General features: G+C 41.6%; 1 protein-coding gene across 3 annotated transcripts in view; it reads right to left on the bottom strand.

Moving 5' to 3' along the window:
• Positions 1–23,297, bottom strand: part of PHLDB2 (pleckstrin homology like domain family B member 2) — a 65,803-nt gene that overhangs the window by 39,991 nt on the left and 2,515 nt on the right. For all 3 annotated transcript variants that reach the window (XM_054270282.1, XM_054270283.1, XM_054270284.1), the window contains exons 2-4: positions 15,411–15,520; positions 10,018–11,363; positions 789–1,172 (exon numbers count right to left, since the gene is read on the bottom strand). In XM_054270282.1, the coding sequence (XP_054126257.1) occupies positions 789–1,172; positions 10,018–11,363; positions 15,411–15,459 (1,779 nt within the window). In that variant the 5' untranslated portion in view covers positions 15,460–15,520. The remainder of the gene's footprint in view (positions 1–788; positions 1,173–10,017; positions 11,364–15,410; positions 15,521–23,297) is intronic.

Below are 23,297 nucleotides of genomic sequence, written 5' to 3'. Positions count from 1 at the left end.
GACTCCAGCTCTTCAGTCCAGTTATTTAACACACTGCCTGCCACTGGGATTTGCTAAACTGCTGCTCTGGCACAGCTGGGAGGAGGCTGCTGCTGCACTAGCACAGAAATAGTTAGGAATGCTGTTAGCTCCTTTATTAAAGGACAACTTCCTTTTGGTAATGAAACAGCAGTGAGAAGCACACAGGAAAGGAGGTGCAGCTTATTAAAGGCAGCAGTTGGGTTGGAGGGGCAGAAGGCTTGCTGCCACTGCATCATTCCCAAGAGACAACAGTTGATCTGGCAAGAGGCTCAGGTCCAACCCCAGGAAAGAGACAGGAAGTAAATTTAGCTCAGGCAACTCCTCTTCACTTCCCATGTGAGTGTGAGAAAACATACTCCTCTTACAAGAGCCTCAGGTTGGGAAAAACCAGCAGAGTGTCTCTTCCCTCCTACATCTCAGCAGGACAATAAGCAGGGTTCTGGAAACCTTTATTTAAGTAGCTATAATTGTTCAAGCAAATCTTTCTCCCTTGGAAGGTCTTAAAACTCTTCCTGAACAGTACATCCCATGAAACAAACAAACCAACTTCCAGTACCATTAGCTTCCACAAGATATGGAATAATAATTTGTCGACTGCTAAATTTTGCTGGCTATATCTTCTGTATTTGATGGCTTATAAAGCTGTACAAGTTCTGAGATTAATTCCCATACCTAAGCCAGCCTAATTGTGGCCCTTGCCAGGACAGATAACTCCTAGAGGAGGATTTCAAGTCTGGATTACGCTGTCTCCTTCTACAAAGCATTACCTTTGGTGTGATGCTTAGGTAGGATGACTCAGTGGCATCCTTGAGGAAGCTGTGAGCAGCGAAAGGTGGAGGCTTGGTGCTCTCACTGAAGTGCTCCTCAGCCCGCAGCCCCCGCAAGGGCAGGTAAGCAGCAGTGCCACGGCTGTGGCTGCTCAGCTCTGAGAAATCAGAGTCACTCGCAGATGATTTCAAGTGGCTTCTGAACCTCATTTCCAGATTCATCTGTGAGTCTTCAAACACGGAATCCTCATCAGAGAGTTGAAGTTTTTCGAGCTCTTTGTTAATTTTCTGAACATCAGCAACTGTAGTGGCTGCAGCAGGATCGTTGTCAGATTTGGAATATTCTGCACACAGATTGAGGATGGTCTCAAGCCGCTGTCGTTCCTGGTTCAGAAAAAGATAATAGCACTGAGTGTCACTTGTGAGCTAGAGTAAAGATGAAGTCAAAATTTGTTTGCTTGTATTTTTTGTTTTGTTTGGGTTAGTGTTTTGTTTGTTTGTTGCTTTGGGTCTTTTTTTTTTTTGTTTTGTTTTAGAGTGAAGGATTAAAGTACATCTATCACTTCTAGATAATAAACTGTACGAAATCAATTACAGTGCAAGATGAAGAATCAAAATTAATGTGAAAGAAGATTTTAAGAATATTAAAACTTTCTACTGGAAAGATAAATTAATGTTAGGACATCTTATTTAACTAGTTATTAATTTCTGTGAAATGTGCTTTTAAATTTTTTATTGAGGTGTCTGTGTCTACATCCCATTTGTATGTACACATGTCCAGTGATCTCACTACGTAAATCACTAATTGTTCCATTTCACACTTACGCTATATTCCTACCAAGCTGCAAAATATTGCACAGATTTTCCATGAACTCACGCATTCCTGACTTATTCAGATTTTCCATTTTGTTAACTGTGATTCCTCCTTTTGAGAGAATTAGTCCACATTTTGAAAAACACAGTTTTAGGAGCATTAACAGAAAAAAGAGGCATCACATCTAAAATACAGCATCTGTCAAATGCACAGAAGTGGAGGGAATCTTTATTTACCAGTTTACTCAAATTCTCTATGGATTCATACCAACATTTCAAACTTGAGATTCAGAGTAGCTGTGCCATTTTAACTTGATATGCTTCAGGTTTTGATAAACATTTAATTTCTGAAGGATTTATAGATCTTTATGACACCTTTTATCAACTATTAGCAAGTTATATTTATTTTATCTTACTGTATGCATAGCTTCTGGTAACTTCTATTTAAGATGGATTTTTTTTAATACCTTTTCATTTTTAAGAGGTAAAACATTTATGTAATTTCACGTTACTTTTGTTAAAGAAAAAAAGAAAAGAAAAATTGCTTACCATAAGTCTATTGAAAATTTTGCTGGAAAAAAGACCACTGTGAGAGTTCTATGCTTGGCATTAGTATCTGCACTAATGATCTAATTTCTGATTTCTAAGAAATCCTTCTACAGTAGTGTTTAAAAAGATAGCCAAAAAAGCAACATACTCACCCTCCGTCCCCAGAAACCACCACAGACAGACTTGCTTTCCCAGCTCTACCTGGCACTACATTTGCAAGCAGAATTTGCACAGCAGCTACTTCTGCCAGCCCCAACACTTCCTATGCCCAACAGCAAGTGATAACGAGGATCAAGCAAAACAGGGCAGGCAACGCACTGCCTCAACTTTCCCTGCAGCAAGCCGCTACGTTGCATGAAAATGCAACACTGGTTACATGCACCCCAAGTAACCCCAGGGCTACTGAGAGATCACCTGGCTGTATGAATCACACATCCACATCACCTGCAATTCAGACCTCTGAGCAGGAGAACCTGTCTGAACCCACCCCTTTCCAAGCACTACCCAAACAAGACAGCGCTCTTGCCTTTGGGGGGCTTATTCCCAGATTCCCACTGCAGCTTTCCTCAGAATCCTCCTGTATCGAGATGAGCTGCTGAAATAACAGAGCGCAGGGCAGCAACTGAAAACTTCTGTTTTCCATTAAATAGGTCCTCTGCTATTCCATTAATAGCAGATTTTCAGACATCCTTCAACCCCAAATGGTCGACATAATTACAACTCTCCAAAGCCTTCTTCCCTCCAGGCAACTACTGCCAGACCCTATAAGCCTCTTACCCTTCCAACACCACTATCCTCCCTCTTACTAAGAGTTTGGCCAGGCAACCCAATTCCTAAAGCCCTGTGCAAGTGCTGGCTGGGACAGTCAGTAATTAAGCAGCTCTCCCTGTTGTGACGGCATCAGGCCTGTCGTAATGATTATAGACGATTATAGACAGGAAACATGGACATCAGGATATAAGGTAAAGGTCCCATCCCTCCTGCAAAAACAGGCTGTATCGGGTTACCCCATGCCAAGCCTCCATCCCTTGGGCAATAATAGGAAACAGCAAATTTCAAAGCAGGCCACTGCTCATTCCAGCCTAAGTGCTCAGGTGACGGCTCTGGCAGCAAACCAGCCATTTGCCAGCAGTCAGGAAAAAAGGGATTCTTCCCCCCGCCCCCACCCCCTTGTCAAGTCTCAGTTGCTCAGAAGAAGCTTAAAAATTGCAGGAAAACCAGTCTTCAAAAAATTCCTGATGAGCTTTCAGACACATTACAGAAATACTGATATTTCTCACTTCTATTTTCACATGTGCAGAGAGGCTTATGGACAGGAAGCTCTGTGGTTATTTTATACACCCTATTCTCATCATTTCATCTCAGCCAGCTCATTCCAGTTCCAGCACACCTGCATGTAACTGTTTCCAGAATTAATTTCTCAGTGAAGAAGCAAGCTAGGAAAGCACCCTTGCAATGAAGAACACCAAATGAGTAGGACATGGAAAATCCAGTCAATAATTTTGCAAGAGATACCACACAAGTTATTTGCGACACTGAACACAACAGAGGGGAAAAAACATAGGTACGTCAAGAGCAGGAAATGGATTTAAAATTGGCTCTGGTGGGAGGGGGGAATGTTGAATCAAGCCTTGTAAGCTGGTCAGTGTGTTTCCCTATAAAATGTCTTTTCTAACTGATTTAAACATCTCTGTTTATTTTAACATTTAAACATTTCTGTGTAATTCTCTTGCCCACTACAAAAAGGGGTAACAAGTCTTGCGCCGTTTCTGCCTGAGCAGCTTCACTATTCCTGGCTTTGAGAAAGCTACATATCACCTATGGTTGGCTGCAAATTTAAGTGCTGAGGGACAAGGATAAGGAGCTAATAACCTTCTTCTGCTATTGATTATCAATGACATTAAGAGACATCCCTGGTACCCTGTAAAAAAAAATTCCAAAATAGCAAAGATAAATATCCCACTTTTTTAACAGCAACCATGTGGTGATTCCTAGATTTGTTGATCTGCTACATATCACATTTATGAATTTTACAAATGTGTAGAAGTGCCCGATATCTGGATATCAAGGCAAGCCTCTGTTAATTGGCTGTGGCAAACAGGAAGCTTTTCAGGTAAGTGCTACTAGGAACTAGATAACCTCAAATTTCATTAAAAATACATATGTAGTCTATCCCTTGTGACATAGACTAACATGAAGTATGGCTAGTCCATGCAGCCAGGTTCCCTTTGCCTGGAGAAGCTGTTGCACTTTTCAGCTGCCAAAGAAAAATTTTCCTACAGTTGCTCAAACAAACCACCACTTTCTCAGCAAAAGCTGGGAACAGGAGCTAGTAAAAAAGGATGGTGGGGAGAAAGGCAGAAAGACTGGAGAAGACAGCTGCAGAAAACCCCCAAACTTTCTTTCTCACATGTACATTCACTACCTCATGAAGGAGAGGCTGAAGAAAGCTTTCTCCTTCTGTGCTACATTTCTGAGGAGCTTATTTCAATGATAAACTTGAACTGGGACTGAACAATTTGCAAGTGTTCTTTCCCTTCCTTCCAGTTTGCACCATTTTCTCACTCCAGATTAGTTTGTTTTCTTACTGCCAGTCCTTGTTTTGCTATAGCTAGTGCTTCAGCTCCAAAGTTACCAGCAGTAGCACAGCTTTCAGAAGCAGCACCTGTATTTCATGTCCCACTCTCAGAGGCAGCTGTGATGTGACAGCAGAGACACCTGCACAGAGAAGCAGTGTGGAGAGGCCCAGGTCACAGCAGAGGTGCAGGTGTGCCTCGTCCTTTCCTTCCCAGATCAGGCACAGGAGAAACGGACTGGTAAAAGCAGGAGAGAGCAGTGGCACAGAGCAGAGACAGCCTGCAGGGAAGAGCTGAGCAGATGACTTTCCAAGAATTAGCTCTTGTACCCAAGGCATGTGTTCTGCTCCTGAGGGAATGCCACTGGCTGCCAAAATAACAGCATTGTTCATCCCTTTTGTCACTATAGTACCTATGCAGATGCTCCTTTTCAAACCACACTGAGGGCAGGAGCCTGAAGACCAGAGTTACAGAGCAGTACTTACGTTCTGTAAATGAGAACAGGTCTCCTGTAATTGATTTCTTCCTGGACCTGAGTGTTAATTTACATAATACATATAGCTGCAAAAATTAGGCGTATGTAATCCAAATTTTGGCTTATTAAAGACCCCACAGAAATGGGGTGTTATTAAAGACCACAGAAATGTTTTACAACACAATTGAAACTGAATGTTCCTGGAAAGTTAGGGAGTCATCAATATTAGTTACATTCTGCAGGGGGTTTTATCCTATTATACAGCACTTATTCAATTACAAAACTAAATGATATTAAGTAGCTATTCTGTAAAACTATAGAGACTGTCAAATACTAGTGGTGGGAAAAATTACCTTGAAGCTACCTTTGTCTACTTGGCTCGGACTCCTTTAAGAGCTAATCACTTACAGTTTTACATACAGCTTGGGTACTTTATGCTTTAAAGGTCTATAGAAAGACACAGTGCCAATATAGATTTATAAAACATGTATATGAGGTTTTCCACAAACCATATGAAGATGTACATAAGCTCCATTAACCATGATTTTAAAGCAGTACCATCTTAAAAACCCCCAAACAGTTTCATTTCATTTTCCCTTTGCATAAGAACATCTTACTAAATTGCAAGGCATCAATGCAAACTAGGCATAGTGATATTCTGTATTATTCCCTACTTCTGAATACACTAATGAAATTCAGTGCTCTTCTGACTGTGACAAAGTGGACTACGGAATAAGCCCCTTGAATTTTATTACTGCTCATTCAAGCACTGATAACTTCAAACCTCTCCCAGTACAAATCCTGGGTCTACTAAAACTTCATTAACAATGTTTATGTATGTTCACAGATTCCTATGGACAGCTGGGCAATGGAAGGCATCATGAACCTACTGCACATCTAATTTTTAGGTACCTACCACCATCTAGAGGAAATACACTGTACTGCCTAAAAACCAGTACTGAAAACTTTAGTGTTATTTAAACAAGTAGCTATCAAAGAAAACAGACGACCCTTAATATCTACTAAACTATGTTGCCTGTGCAGTTCCACTCCCAAGCCCCATATCACCTGAAGAAAAAGAGCCCCTTATCGTTCCAGCAGCTACAACTGGGCTTTCATCTCAGGGAAAAAAAAAAAAAGAGTGAGATTTCCTCTTTAAATAATAATAATAATAATAATAATAATAATAATAATAATAATAATAATAAAAAAAAAGCTAACTGAATTACATGGAATATTATTAGATCACAGCAGTAACTTTCTCCTTGTTTATAAGGCTCCTGGGCTAGTGTCAGCAATAGCTACTCCAACTTCTACTTGTGTACAGCTCCTATAAACATCCCATGGTGGGACGCGATGTCCGGTCAGCTGGGCTGCAGAGGAAGCAGAAGCAGGTCGTGACCCTGCTGCCTGTGCCAGGGGCAGCTGTGGCTGCCCCACCTGCTCCCACAGCCCATCAGCCCCGAGCACCAGCACCAGCGGGGATGGCAGGACTCAGAATGCCAGCTTCCCCTGCTCTTCAAGCCACAAAGGAACAGGCTGGCAAAGCAGAAGGGGCACCAGTCTTCAGCTAATTTATGTGAATTCAGCCACAGACAGCAGATCTAAAGAAACAGATATGGAAAAACACCAAATCCTACACAACTACTTATGTGTCTTTTGTATTTGGTGCACAGAAACAAATTAAAACTTGGACTTTTAAATAATTAAAGAAAAACCAACCTGCATATTTTCACTATTTCTACTTTTTCTTTTTTTTTTTTTTAAATCTCTGGTTATTTATTTGGGCAATGATGGCAGATAATTTCTTTTCGTATGCAGGTTGCAGCAGGAGCTCTAAATGCAAACTTCCAGAAGAGCCTCTGACACTTAAAAGCAAACTAAACACAAGTAAATAGAATAATTTATATGGAAAAGAAAAAGTAAACAAGTGAAAGTAAACAGAAGAGTTCAAGGGCAGATACTAGGTCAAATTGCAATGAGTGCAGGGATTTTACTACCAAAAAAATCCGGAAGTGAATATCACCTATCAATTAGAATACTTTCAAGCCACTCTGTGCCAGCAGAATAGCAACAGAGGCAGTGCTGGTGCGAAGAAAGACAGTCTCCACTTCTTATGTGGGCCACAGGGCAGTCTAGTCCTCTAAAAAAGAGTGTTATTTTTTCTGATGGACATATTTGAGTATTCCTACACTTTTGTTCTCCCTACTGTGCTTCAAAAACCCAGTAGGGAAAATCCTAACACTTGTGCACAGAGAGACTACATTTCTCCTGCCATTTACCTACCAGCTACTCAGCCTGGGCTTTTACATAGTACTGCAAGCTCAGAGCACAGAGTTTTGATATCCATGAGTGCTTCTTTAGTTGGGGTTTTTTATTCATACCTTCTCCAACCCCATAAAAAAAGAGAGACCTGAGCAGACATGGATCCTTTGCCCATGTCAGTACACAACGGCAAACAAAATTGTTCTTTGGAAGCTCTGGCTGGATATATCAAGACCCTGCTTGGACAGATCCTTGACTATCCTTGGACAGAGATCCATACAGAAGGACAAAGTAAAATAACACCAGAACAGGACAGACTCTAATATACAAAGAACTGATGTGTGGACTTTTTAATATATATCTTTCTGCTTCTAAGAGATCTACAAATCTGCTTATGACATTTTTCAGATTCTCAAACCAGTGGAAGGATGCACTGTCCTGATATTTCGCTCTTCTATCAGATAGCTCTAGTAAATAGAGAATGGAGCAGATATGGGATCTTGAGTATAAGATGACCTCAAGCAGGAGGAAAATCCTTCATGCTCAAATATGCAACACACAGAACATCATCTTGTTTTCAAAAGCTTTGGAAAAACAGTAAGCAAATTCTCTTTTTGAAGAATTGGGACTTGAAGGAAGTCTTGGTGAGCAAGAGGAAATACTGAGGGGTGGGAATGTAGCCATTTCATCCAAATATAAAACCAGAATGACTATGAGCACCACTGAATATTGAAACAACCCAGTATCTTTCATCCCTCAACACAAATAATAATTAAAACAAAAAAAAAAGGGCTGTTCTCTTTGAAATACAAATACGTTGCTTTTATGACTGATTATCTCAGGTTTTACAGCATGACTGCCTGCAAAACCTTCTGATAAGAAGCAAAGAAGCAATCACCACTGCACACACAACACACCAGGATGGGAGAAGATTACTGAAAGGAGCAGAGGGTTGGCAGCACAAAGGCAGCAAGAAGAGGGAGAAACATGTTTCCCAAAACCTTTGTCCTAAGCCCTCCAGCCATTTCACTCACAGCCAGTCCTTCTTGCCCTGGGGAGCTCAGTCCCTGCTCCTGAGAAGCTGCAGCTTCAAGGGGAGCCAGCAGAGGTTTTGGGGAGCAAAGCAGAGCAGGGGTGGACTTGCCCTGACACTCATGGAGTGGGGAGGGGGCAGTGCCTGCCTGCCTCTCACACCTGAGCCTGAACACTCCAGTCTTTGAGCAGGCAAAGACTTTTTCACATCTTGCAAACAACAGTGGTTATCTTATAAACTACAGTGATCAGTGGAATGGGGAGGAAAAGGCAGACTTCTGTCTGCATAACAGCCTCCTCACCAGCTTGCATCAAGGACATAGGTGAGATGGGGGAAGGGGAGACATCTCACTGGGTTACAGTTCTTTAGCCTAAACCTGCTCCCTCGTGTGGTTCAAGATGGGAACTGTGGCCCTGCATAGGCACCAGGTCATTGCTAGTGTCATTGACAGGCATCCCCTTCTCCCAGATTCCCACTACCCCTGCATCCATCTTCCCCATGGCTTTTCACCTCCACCCTGCCCAGAAAGTGACTTTTCCTGCAGGCTTGCTGTCTGTATGCAAACTAGACAGGTTCAAGAGAATCCTATTGCCATTTTGCTCAAATTCATAAGATGTGAATTAAGGCACACAAATGTAACATTAGTGTCTCAAATTTAAGACTCAGGAATACCAACTGGCCCATCTAATGACCTCTGCTTCTATGTGGATGATAAAATATGAACACATGTTAATAGGGTCAGAGAGTCCCAAAGCCACTTTGAAAACCCTTTGGAGGAACTGTTGTGTGCTCTTCTAGAGACAGTTTCAATAACAAACTGTTTCAAATACCTCTGTAGGTTCTGGAGACCTTTTTATTTTTCCTACACACAAGTTGTTTCAGTAAACATAAATTATATTTTACTATCTAAATAATCCCAAGCTGAGGCAGTATGCACTGCTTTACACTGACTGAGACAAGGAGATAAACTGCTCCCCTCTGCTACTCTCCATCTTGGGAGGGGGAGAAGCAAGGAGGCCTCTATTTTAATGAACACGTTCAGAAAGAAAAAATGAAAACTAAGAAGAAAAAAGTCTGCTGATGGCCGTTTAGCCCACACCAATGTACACCTGACTCTGCAGCACACAAGGCTGAGCAGAATCTCTTCTTCTTTGCCCACTTATCACAAAACAGTGCCATCATCTAAAACAAAAAGTCCTGCAGGATCCCTGCAATGTAGTTTTTGGGTTTTATGTACATGGACATTTTAACACAGCCTGCAGGATAACTGAACAAAATTTACATGGGTTCCAGCATTTTTCCAGGGTGGCTGAATGGTACTGTCTATCCAAGCAGCATGCTTTGTAAGTGTCAGCTTCATGGACTGTGATAATAAACAAGGTGTCTGGAGCGGGCTGCATGTGAATTTCAAAACAGAGCAGCTTATTCTTTGCTGTACCTTCCTGATGGCTAGACCTGGGATGGGTGTTTTGCAAATGTTAAGTATCACAGATAATTAAGAGGAAGAGAAAAAATTACCAGCCGTTCCATCTCCTGCTCCCGAAGTCGCTCTTCTCTCTGCCTCCTGTGATAGTCCATGAGGTCTTCCCTTCCTGAAACCGAGCTAATGCTGTTCTTCCGCTCTTGCATGGATGTTTGCAGAGAATTTGGCGTCTGTCTGTAACTTTCCAGATCTGGGTCATCAAGTTCCATGGAACTGGTGGAAAGGTTTCTTCGGACAGAGAATGACCTGTCAAAATCCACTGGGGAGAAAGAACTACTGGGACTTGTTCCTGAGAGTCCAAGTCTGTCAAAATCATCAGGGAGATATGGGGAAGAAGGTGCTAAAAGCATTTTTTTAGCAATACGAGGGCTTGCAGGAACACTGAGAGTTGAACTGACATAAGGATTACTCCTGGAGACAGAGTTTACATGTGGTGAAACCCCTGAGCTGCAAGAAGAAAAATTCAGGTAATTATCAGCATCGAAAGCATTCTGAGATAGATCTTTTTCTCCAAGTTTTTTCCTTTTACTATTACCCAGAGAGCTTCTGGGGGGCAAAAATGGCACCAGCTGGTTTTCTGTTGATTTATAAAGTCTGGGTAGGGAACGACTGTACATTCCCATATGACTTAGAGATCCACCAGAGTATTTCCTTGGCCGTGAACCCAGAGTTTCCATCAGCTCATCCTTGTACTTCACTGGTTTTATGTGAAGGGCCAGACTGTTTTCAGCATTCATCCTCCTGCCTTGCTTTGGGCTGGAAGGCATGCTGGCTGCCCCAGAATTGCTACCAGGTGAAAGCATCAGCTCATTCCCTGAGCTTCCATTCCACATAGTCAGAAGAGAGCCTGAGATCTTCTTGGATTCCAGCATTCCTGGGAAGTAGATGTTGTCATAAGATTTATTTCTCTGACTGTACTTTGAGTAGTGAAACTTTTCCATGTGTCCAAGGGATTTTTCATTTTCTCTGCTGGCATAAATGTCAAAATCTGCCCTTCCAGAACTATACCCACTGAGGGATGGAGACATGCCTGATATGGAACTCAAATGCTTTGCAGAGATACTTTTATCTGTATGATATGGGCTTTCACAGGGGAACTGCTTCCCTCCTTGAATTTTGTTAATAGAGTGCATATTTTTAACACTGGTGGAAGGATTAGGCTTAATTGGCATAGGTTGTGAAAGGGTTAAATAAGAGCCAGCATAGTCCCCATTTGTTTTAAATTTAAGAGTTGATGAATATTTCTTTGTGTTGAGGTTTTCCATAATATCTTGGAGACTACTTTCAGGGGAATTTGACACAGAACCCTTTCCCAAATTAGCATTTTGTAACTCCATCTGGTTCTGTGAGTGGCTATAGTCTGCCATAATCTTGCTGGAATCTGTAAAGAAGACCAAACGAGAAAAAAAAATTAGCAAGTAAATAGACTCTTGCATGCACATGCCTGCAAAATAATGTGAACACTTTTTGCAATAATTACTGTGTGTAGAAGTTGCGGGGGGTCACATGGTTGGGACGGACACAGACGAGATCTCTTTGAAGCCAAGTGGTATAACGTGCAGTTTATTGCAAAGGGCAGGGGTGAAGGGCCCTGCTGGGAGCTGCCAGCCGCAGCTCAGAGCAGGCCCGAGAGAAGAGAGGCTTAAAGTGTAAGAGTTAAAGGCAAAGGGTTAAGAGTGGAGAGCATGTAGAAAGGAGGGGGTGAAGAAGTGTAGAGGAGAAGACAAAGAGACAAAGAGAGAAAAGAGCTCAAAGAAGAGCGAGAGCAAGACAAAGCCGAAGAAGAGAGATAAGAGAGAAGAGAGATAAGAGAGAAAAGAGAGAAAAGAGACAGAAGTTCTCGTTACAATACAATAAATCATCTTCAGTGTTGAATATTCAGATTCTCATTAACTAATCTACTACAGCATGCATATCCTACAACATTTCTATACAACCTATAAGAATCACTACATTACCATACTATGTTTACATTTTAAACCCTAAATCTTACTCTTTGGGCCCTATCTGCCAAGCTGCAGGGCCTGCTCTGACTCTTAGGCCTGCCTGCTTGTAGAGGGAATTGTTTCCTCCAGGGGGGATTACATTCAGCTGGTCACATCATTGTTTTCCCGTTGTTCAACTACAACTAAGGGATCTCAAAGGTTGCTTTCATTTCAATCTCACTTATAGTTTCTATATTCTCAAAATCTTTTGCCAGGCAGTCATATTTATAAGGCTTTCTTGTTTCATCTACCCCAACAACTGTGCTCGTAGTAAATGTGTCTCAGATCACTAAGCAAAGGAGGAGATGCACAATTTTCCCATGTGTTTCCGCAAAAGATGGGAGACTGAAAAAGAAGGGGTAGAGGCACAAAACCATACAAAAATCAGCAACACAATTGGAGAGAGGCTAGACTCTTTCTTCGCTGTCCAATCCTTTGCAGGAGCCTGTGGCTCAGCCTTTATATTTCTGAGCCTCTTGAGATATCCATGAAGTAAGGAAGAATTATTGCCCCGATGTTTTACAGCTGAGGAACGGAGGCACAAGGAAAACATACAACGCAGACAGCAGAGTAAAGAATCCAATTCAGGTCTCCCAGGGCCAAAGACATAAGACACTGCTGTGGATCACCTCTCCCTTTAATCTGGGCAGCTAGAGCATCTGAGCCCAAACAAACTAGCAAGCTCAATTTAAAGCTCAGTAGGAATTTGTTACCTTTTTGCTTAGTGGATGGTCCTGCAAAGTTTAATGGGAAAGTACAAAATCAAGTCACATTTTTCAAGGTGTTTCAGCTTATTGCTTTAAAAATACAAGGCTGCAACTACCTCTGCAAAGAACACTTTGGTTAAAAGACAACCTTAAGGAAGCAGAATGCTAGGTTGCATGACTTAATTCAAAACAACAAAACCACATGACTATTAAAAATACTGCTGAGGGAAAGGTTCCAGATCCTAATGATTTTGCAAAAATCTAATTTATATTCAGGAAGAGAGCACAGACCAAAAAAGCCTTCGCTCTGCTGGATGTTATTGTTCAACAATGTATCAAGCTCTAGCATACAGTTCTGAGCTCCACTTTGCCAAAAGCAAAGAAAATAATTCAGCTCCTGACAGTGCCAGTTACTGCAGGAGATAAACTGGACCCCCAGCAGATTTGCACTTAGACCTCAGCTGATGTAGAAATGACATCATTAATATTTACAGCAGCTCCTGGTTTGTGCTAGTCTACACCTGCAACTCATAAAGCACTCCTGAGTGTCAGTTACTGAAGTGCCAGCAAGAGTTTCTGAAAATAAGGGTCGAATCTGGGATTTACTCTTGGCTCAGTCACATTTCAGCTATGACTTCAGCTTCCTCATGAGAAATTGAATCTCAGATTGTCCTCAGAGGGAAAAACTAATGTGTAAAGTGCCCTTAACGTCCTCAAAGGCAGTACTTTAGTCCAAGTACTGCTTCGTGCAATTACATGAACTAAGAGACAGAATTTGGGACTCCTGTCCGCCACCAGAGCTCATATGACCTGGTTTCATTGAGAATCACTAGGTTCAGATCTTGTGGAAGGTGGCAATGGATTCTTCACAGGGGTTTCTGGGACCTTCCTTACTGATAAGGCACAATGCTTTGGAATTCACCACTGTCCAGGGCATCAGCAGTGCTCTGCTGCCCAGGCCTCCCCTGCACCACCAGGCATGCAACAACAGCTTTTCCTCGGTTATTAAGGAAAAAAGCCATAAGTTTGAGAACAAAGGTAACCATCACTACTAATGGAATAGAGTAGGCAGAAGATAAAAGGAGCCAGCATTAGGGAACATAAACACAAAACTCAAAGTAAAATACAACACCTTCTTGACCACACTGGACCCGGTTAAGCTGTTGTTAATTACAAGCTCTGGTAGCGGCCAAAAGCATTAACTTCCATCTTCAAAACTAAACCTCAAGTCTACCACTACACAGAATTTAATATTTTATGCTGGCTGTAATTCTGGGATTTATATTATATTTATAATTTTAACACACTCATTATGATGATATAACTATTGAAGCTGCCTTTGAACCAGAGAGCTCACAGAGTTCTCCATCACACCATCACCACCTTGAGCACTGAAACTGCCATTTCTTATATTGCAATATTTTACTTGGCATTTTTTAGCTATTTTCATAAATTTTGATAACAGCAATGATGAATTTCAAATGAACAAAAGGATAAATGTGACCCAAATTCAAAAGAACTCTTCACAGGACAAGAAAACATCATCTGGATAAATCAAGTATTCATGGTATTAGTGGTGTTTTATGGAAAAAGATGTTGAATTTATTTAAGAGCCCAGATGTAAAACACAATTTATATGCCTTTTATACTTAACCTTTCATTGCGGAATGGACCCTAATTTCCATCTCAGTCTCTCTTTCTCCTCGCCTCTTCCAAATCTCTCTTAAAACTGAAATCTAATTTCATATGAAATTTTTACTGTCCAAACCTTAACTAACACAGCTAAGTTCAAATATTTTTGCAGAAATTTCACTGGCTCCTCTATAAATAGCTTGGCAGACATATTAATAGGACATTAATAATTGTTCATTACTCCCTTGCAACAGCAGTAGGACACATTTAATCCTTCAAAGACTGAATGCTTTAGCCAAAAAACAAGTTAGCTCATGGAAACTTTCATGCCTGTTCACCACAGTGAAGCAGTGAAGGGTGCATTGTGCTTGAAATCCAAGCAAGTACAGTAAGAAAAGGTCACAATACCTTCATGTAGCCACTCCAGTTCAGCTTTTTTCTACTATCCCTTATGCCAGTTCTTCTTTTTGCTTCCAGTGCCACAGAGCCCGCAGTCACACAGTTAAATCCCAACTGGACAACAGCACGCGTTTAAGTAAAACATTCCCACCAACCATATCTTGTTTGTTTTGTTTATCTTTAGGGTAATGTTTGAGTAGAAACTTGATGAATATGCCAGGATGTGTTACACATCCTGGCTGATGCTGTCTTGGCATGCATCTATAGAGACTGAGGATGGGAGCTTCAGCTTGTGACGTGTCCTGAACCCATCCTGCATCCAGGTCAGATCCAGTTTTCATGCTCAGCACAAGGGTCCTCTGTTTAGCAAAGTATTTGCTGCCTGGAGCTACAGAAGAAAATTCTTCCTCTTTTTTTTTTTTTAATTTTTATTTTCCCTCTCTCATTCCTTTTCTTCCTTTCCTGAGTTGTTTAGCTGGGAGTCACTGATATCTATTACAGACAGGCATTAAAGTGATGGGGGAGGGTTGGCTGTCTGTAGCATATCCAGCTGTGCCTAGTTCTGCCTGGTAAATGGAGTTAGACATGGAATAAGAACAGAGCACTGATCTTATCCATGTGTCAAGAGAATTAAAGGACCAAAGTAAATTAGAAATTCTGAAAGATCTCAGTGCATTACAAATAAACTTCAGTTTAATTGATTACCTGATCCAACATTCTGGAAGGAGGAGAGGTTACTTCTGTTTGGCATCATATTTCTCTTCTATTGGATGGTTAAAATGACACTAATTTGAGTGAAACAGATAAATTTTGACCTGCAAATAAAGTAAAAAAGGAAAAAAAATAGCATTCTGTTAAGAAGAGTATCCTGGGAACATTTTTCAAGTGCATAATATAGAACACAATTAGCTTTTCTTATGGTAAAATTTCCAGAGAAAACTCAGAAAGAAATATGTTAAAAGATATTTAGAAAGGACAGTCCACATTTAATATGGTGACTGTGGAAAAAAAAAAAAGTGCCAAAACCTGTCTGCAGCTGGTTTATCCTTTTAAAAGTATATATAATTACTTTTCATAACAAGCCATTATCTATGATCCTGACTCTGTACAGGCAGTTACTAATCACACCTCCTGAGTTTTGTCTGTAATACTGTGGCTTCCTTAAGAAATCACTAACAAAGTTTCACTTTGCTGCTGAAGACATTATTTGGAAAGCCCATAGCCCAAGTTCAGCCCACACAACACCAGCATCCTGCAATCATGAATAAACCCATACAAAACAAAGAAAATGTGTTGGTATGTAATGATTTTTGAGTTTCCAAAGAAGCCAGACAAGGGATGCAAAGGGAAACTTAAAAGTTTATTTAAGATCAAATTTAAAAATTTATATGGCTACAAGAGAGATTTGGTTTAAAAGAAATGCCAAAATTGAATCCCAGCCACTAAAAATTAAAATTAAATCTAAATCCAAATAGAAGACCTCTAGTGAGTTGCTTATTAACAGATTTATTTATTTTTTATACACATCTGTTTTTAAAAGGTTGAGAAAAAAAAATTTAATTGCATCAAGTGACAAAATTAATGATGACCATCTGTAAGTCCTCTGGGCTTAGCTCTGGACAAGCAAATATAAATGTGTCAGAAAAACAAGTAAAGAATGGAGACAGATGTCTGGGCTGTCTAGAGACAAGCCACCTATTTAATTAACTGCAGTCATCACAGCCCCAAGGTTGCAGGTCTGTGGTGCACAGACTTTCTGTGCCATGCTTTTTCATGTTATTCTCTTGGGAAGACAGGCCTGGGAGAAGGGAGCTGGCTGCTGATCCTTGTGGAGGGAGGCTCCTTCTCTCTGACCTCTGCCTTTTGCCTCTCCTGCCCCCCACAAGCTGCTCTCCCAAGAGAGGCCAGACCTTTCCCTCTGTTCATCAGGAATCCCCCTGTGCTGGCCTCACTTTGCAGTGCTTTTTCTTTCTCTATAGAGGTCATTTCTCAGTCCTAAAGAAAGTTTTAACCCCACTGTGCATATTCTGCCCCTCACAGCAAGATGCAGGTTCCTTTAACATCACATAATCCACTGTTCCCCGAAAATGGCACTACTGTCCAAGGAACCAGAGAACAGGAAGCCCCCCAGCTCCTGAAGAGACTCACCACATGTCCAGGCTTTCCAGCACAACAGGACTGAAATTCTCCAGAGCAGCTGATGGGGAAGAACCTGGACAGCAGAGAGCTTTACAACCCAAGTTTCATCCTCAGAAGGTTATTTTATTGACATGAGACATTTACCATCATTTTTACCTCATTTGTCTTCCAATCCATTGACAGATCCCTTTGCTAGCTCTTTCCAGCTTGCCACAGATCCTCCAAACTCAAAGCCTGCACAGCATCCCAGGCACCCAGCTTTGCTGGAGCGGGGCTGGGGACTGCCCCTGGACCCCAAGCACAGCTGCAGCCACAGGCAGCTGACCCCAGCAAGAGGTGACAGTGGCTCTCCCACTTGTCTGCAGACCAAACACTGAAGGATCATGACACAAATCCAGTTAATACTGCCACTATGTTGACACCTTGGCATATTGCTTGTGTTATCTCTATCAAAAATGCACTTTGTGCCCAGAGGTCCCCAGAAAAGAACCAAAAATTTAATTTTTCAGGCCATGTTCAACTTAACACAGAAAACTAGTGACACTCAACATTTCACAGATGTCTGCAACAAAGATGTCACCGTATCATTGAAGAGAAAAATGAAACAGGGAAAACTTCGAATTAGAAGACAGAACAAAGGGTTGGTTAAAAAAACAGGAAGATTCATTGCATTTCCCATATCTCTGATTTATGTCCTGTGATTTATGGTAAAAACCACCAAAAACCTCATCCTTCCTATCTTGTGAGATGACAGCTACCACTTAATCAATGTGACAAACTCTCCCAGCTTTATATGCTGATTAAGGGAAGGGTCTCTATGCAATTAAAAATACAATCTTTTATTCAGTTTGGTGAATACTTGGGTTTTCTAATAACCTTTTTTAAGGTTAAATATTTATATGGTTTCATTTCATGTTTGAGAATTCATCACACATTATAGCATCCCACAAACTCCCTCCCCTTGGTCAAACCCCAAGACCTCAGCTCTAGAAACATCAGTGACTACTCACCTTAAGAGTTAGTCCTCCTGCAGGGGAAAAACTGACTCCCAAATGGACCTTTTGTGTCACAACTTCCTCTGGTTACTCCTTCCCCTGTCCCCTGACTGGCTTGGCATGCCTGGGGGCCATCCCACTTCCCCTGAAGGCGGGTCAGTCCCATCTGCCCAGCCCTTAGCTCTGCCCCCCACCCCCTCCCCTTCATAAGCTGCCTGCTCCAGGTGGTTCGCTCTCTTTCCCGTCAGGTTTCCCTTCAGCGACTGTATTACTCTGCTGGAATAAAACCTTGCAAAAGAGCCTTTCTTGCCTCTATTGCTGAGCCAGTTGCAGTGAGTGTTGAGTAGAGGTTTGACTGCATTGCCTGAATGTTAACTCAGTCTGCTTTTTGACAGGAGAAGTTTGTTGGGGACACGAGTTAGGCAGTAGCACCGACCATTCTAACACCTGTATTTTTTAACACATCTCCTTTCCTAGAGGATGAGAGATCAGAGAAGTCATCACTTAGTAATAATTGGATTTACAAGAGAAAAGAACTTTTTAAAAAACTTTACATTGTGAGCAAAACCAAGAAACAATGAGTGAATTAATGAGCTAATGTAACAAATAGCTCAAAATCCACAGTATATCTACTCTCATGAAATCATACTCTTCTAGATAAGGTTATGCAGGGTCTCCAGCAAGGCTGACTCTTGTAACAGAGCACATGCCACGCTCTGCCTTGTCTGGAATGAAGCAAAATTATTTCATCTGGGATTTATAAAGTCATCTGAAGTGAATGTATACAGCATTACCAATCATGTTCATCTCTACAGTGCCCAAGCCAAATTAAGTTTTGTTTCACTAACAACCAGAAGAAACAATGATTCACAACTCAAGCAGAGAGTCAAACAAAGGATTCCAATTTTAAGATATTATAACACTGGGTGGCTTTACAGTAAGAACTCCTTTCCCTTGTGCAGTGGTTTAAGCCCAGCTGGCAACTCAGACCCTGCAGCTGCTTGCTAATACCCACCCAGGATGGGGGAGAGAACCATAAAAGAGTGAAAACATGTATTAAAATAATGACAGTTTGATAGATAAAGCAAAAGTCATGTACAAAGCAAAGCAAAATAAGGAACTGAACCCCTAGGAAACCCTTCTTGTCCCAGCTTTATATGCTGATTATGATGCCACAGGATGTGGGATATCCCTTGGGCCAGCTGTCCCAGCTATGAACTTCCCATGCCCCCTCAGCCTCCTCACTGGTGTGGCATAAGTTGAACAGTCCTTGACTCAACAGAAACACTACATAGCAACAACTGAAAACACCAGTGTGTTATCAACATTATTCTCATACTAAATCCAAAACACAATGCTGTAGCAGCTAGCAGGAAGAAATGAACGTACCCCAGCCAAAACGAGGACACTTTATTGTAGGGGCCAAAAGCTGCAGTTCAACCAAGCCACAAGTACACTACCTGTATACCCAGCACTTCCCAGCATTTCATCCATAGATTTAGGGAGAAGTTTTCCCAGCACATAAGCTTCTCACCTGTTATGAACAAAATTCGGGTAATATTTTTTTTGTGAGAAAAAGTTACAAAAAGCAGCCAGACCACGGGTAGCTGCTGAAGTTCTTCGTGTTTTCTTATTGTAATCACGAGTCGTTGTGGCTAATCGCTCCTTTTGTATCAGCAGAGCCTCGCCCGAGGCTAAGTTGTACCTTTCCCAGAAGGGTGGGAACTTTCCCGAACAGTAGAAGAGACCTGAGAAGGTGGGGGGGGCTATGCAAAGTGACTCCAAGACCACAATGCAGCATGGGTCCCCCGGTGTACAGAGAAGACCCCAAAACGACGAGCCACCTAAGAGTTGAGAGACTGGAGTGATGTCTAGACGTGAAGAGCCGAATGCTGAACCTGCAGAGATGCAAAACACCTTCAGAGCCTCTCGCCCTGACCAAGAGAGACGACCCCGGCGGTGAGACGAGGCTGACTGAGCTGGCAAAGGTACCTTCTGACGGGATCAGCAGGCCCTAAAGGCTCCCACGAGGACTTGATCCCCAGCTCTGCCCCTTGCGGACAGAGCTGCGCATATCCTCCTGCTCTGAGTTGCTTTGGGAGAGACGACGGAGACTGCAGACCCGTCGAGCCACCCAATCCTGAGCTGATCACTTTTAATAAAGGCATTGAAAAAGGAGAAGAAGTCTCCTGGCCCTTTTGTTTATTTCATCACCTATTCTTTACTTCTGCCTGGGCTACCTACCTCCCTTTAGCAGAGTCTGCTCTGGCACCCACTTTGCTCTTATGTTACCAATCAAGAGGGTTGCAGTGCCACAGACATCATCAATGCCCTTCTGTGACTGATAATAAACAGTTTTAAAGCAAACTCTCAAACTTGGCCACCTATCTTTTAAGGCCTTTTTGCTCTCCATTGTTTTTTCATTTTCAGTTTCTCACTGAACATTAACAGCGTCTCCCTGCAGCTCTTGGCACTTCTACTATCTCTGACATTTCTATTCAGAAACTCCTACAGCAGTGTATTGCCACTCTCGGAAAACAGATGAAACCCCAACTGAAGCAGGGTGGGGACAAAAGCCCATCACTGGCACTCCCTGCACATCATTAGAGCTTCATTTGTGCTGCTGCAAGATCTTCAAATGATTAGGGTCTGTTTCAACTATTCCAATGAAAGACACATTGTTTTGGAAGCAAGAAGGCCTCTTGAATTCTCACACTCTGAACAAAATTTGGTGAATGAGTGCTGATGGCTTCAGCATCTGGAGATTTCATTTTCCCACAGTATAGCACACCTACATGCATAAACAGACTGTTCCATCACCAAGCTCATTTACCTTTTCCCGGTGTAATCTGAGGACAATGTACTTACTCCTGATTAAATCAAACCTGGTTTTATTCCTGATTAAATCAAACTTGGTTTTATTCATGATTTATTCTGCTTATTTACAAATAAAAGTCTTGATAGGCTCAATGGCAAAGAAAAACTCACTGGAATCTACTCTTTACCTCTGAAACACTTATGTGGAAATTCACCTTTCCTCAAGCCCACTGTCTTACTAAAACAATATATTCACAGAAAGGCACCTGCATAATTTGGTGGAGACTCTGTACCCATGAATGGACACATCTTCATGAGACAGCAAAGTCATCTCTGCCAAAAACTGGACAACTCAGCAAGGCTGTGATCTAAAGGTTGCCCTAAACATCCTTCTCAATTTCCTCCTCCTCCTACCCCACAACATAATACACTAGACCCCAAACTACACCTAACTTCTTGCCAGCATAGTCCTGAAATCTGTTCAGTCCCTGTCTTTTCAAGATATAAATCCTGCAACACATAGGTCTTTGCATGCAAGTGAGCATAAGGCTTGCTTATAGGCAGATTGTTTTAGTTCCTAAAACTCACAGCTTGGCACCTTCAGCAAAACTAAATGAATTAAAAATCAAATATCTGTGAATCATATTTGACTAAGTCACTCCCTTTCAACCCTGCAGGTTTCCGATGTGGAAAAGGGAGTGGCAGAGGAAGTCGCTCTTATGGCTTACCTCTTTCTCTGAGAAATTATCATGTTGATACTGGAGAAGAAGAAGAAATAAAATAGTGCAACAGGAAACACCTGTTGTGTTGAGTAACATTATCCCACTCATAAACCACATATGTTTTACTGTAACAACCCACATGACTACTCCAAAAATTGCACTTAAATATGACATTTTTAATTATCCTGTCTTATTGTTATAACATGATTCTCTCCTATTTGATACAGATTGATGTTGCAGGCATTGCCCATCAATTGCTCTTTCCAATAGATGGACATAATAATTTTAATCAGGTCACGACAGCTGACAATTTTAAATATGCATCAAAAATGAAAACATTCATTACTATGTAAACATTATGGCTAGGTGACTACAAACTGAGGGTAGAGCCATTGACATATGAGACACAAATAAAAATGCTAGGGAAAATGCTGAAGCTTTCTAACTTTTGTGCCATAACATAGCTACTCTTACCTGAAACTGAAACTGTCAAAGCACTGATTTCAATGAATCTAAACTAAATCACATGCATTTGGTAAGACAAGATATTAGACCACCTACTCAAACAGCATTACTTTAGTAGACATCACTGCCCCTCCTTACCTTAGAGTCACACTAACCACTGTTTCATCTGGAGTAGCTCACTGAGATAAGTTAAAGGAAGAAGGAGGGTTAATCCTTTTCTGCTGGAACAAAAGCCCCAGACAGGTAGAAATATACTAGAAGAAATTTCTGTTAAAACTGAACTCCTTTCATCATGCAGAAAGATAGGGTTGACAGAGGACAAGCCAAACTCCAGCCATACTCATCTTTTCTATTTTGGTACTACCTTTCTAGTAGTTAAGTTCCAGAGTCAGTTATCTGACCCAACGACTGTATCATCTCATGACAGTAGTGACAAGCTCCCTGGTATCATTCTGATGCTATTTCATTAACTCCTTTGCTATTGAAAAGTTGAGTATGCTCAAAAGATTTGCAAACTGAAACTTTAAAGTTTCACACAGAGATGGCAAATCAAAAGCTCTGCTGTTGGGCTGCGACTGCTTACTGTGCAGACTAAGAAAACCCAAACCAAACAACATAGCTGGTGTACAAATAAATACATTTAAATACTCTAGACCAATTTCTCATTCCTGAAGCTCAATAAAACAGATTTTCTTAATCTAAAATTTCAGGAAGGGTATTGAGTGCAAAACAATTATGTATCCAAATTCATATCAAGCAGGAGCAGAATTTCTGTCTGTACAAGAGCAGAAAGACCTTAAAGAGAAGTTTCTCTGTTCCCACCCTATTTGACATGACAAATTTGCCCCTAGGGCACTCCTGACAAATACAATGAGAACAGGTAGGTAAGGCCCAGAAAATCTAAGCAGATAGAAAAACTAATCAAAACAGCTTCATCCACCCTTATTCTTTTTTCTTCTTGCATGTCCTTACCATTTTTCTCCCATCTACTGCATTTTCCCACTCTCAGGCAACCTTTGCCCGTGATCTGCTTTCCTCTGTGCTGATTTCTTTTACTGCCACTTTGTGCCTGTCACTTCCTTCCATTAATCAGCTCTCTCTAGTGCCCATTTACTCTGACAGCTTCTGTCTCTCCTGTTTTGCTCATCCTTTTCTCCTCAATTTGTCTCCTTCCCGGGATGTTTGCCCCATATTTCCAAATGTCCCCTCTAGCTCTTTAATGCTTCTTCATTTCCCAGCAGTCTCAGGGCAGCAAGCATGCCCCCAGACTAAATGCTTCTCATCACACATGCTTGGCAAACCCCACCATGGCAGTGACAGCTTGAATGGCACCGCTGTGGCTGCTGTGCTGCCAAGCCATGGGTCTGCCTGTGCCAACACGGGGCAGCATTTATCAGCAGGTCCCAGGACTGTGTTCTCTCAGGTGAGGCACAGAGGTGCTACACCTGCAGTTA

Source organism: Melozone crissalis, unplaced genomic scaffold (assembly GCF_028551555.1).
Source record: "Melozone crissalis strain CALT ecotype California unplaced genomic scaffold, PUWL_Pcris_2 ptg000009l_1, whole genome shotgun sequence".
Lineage (NCBI taxonomy): Eukaryota > Metazoa > Chordata > Aves > Passeriformes > Passerellidae > Melozone > Melozone crissalis.
The sequence above is the reverse complement of the archived record's forward strand: the minus strand, read 5'-3'. Positions and strand labels throughout refer to the sequence as shown.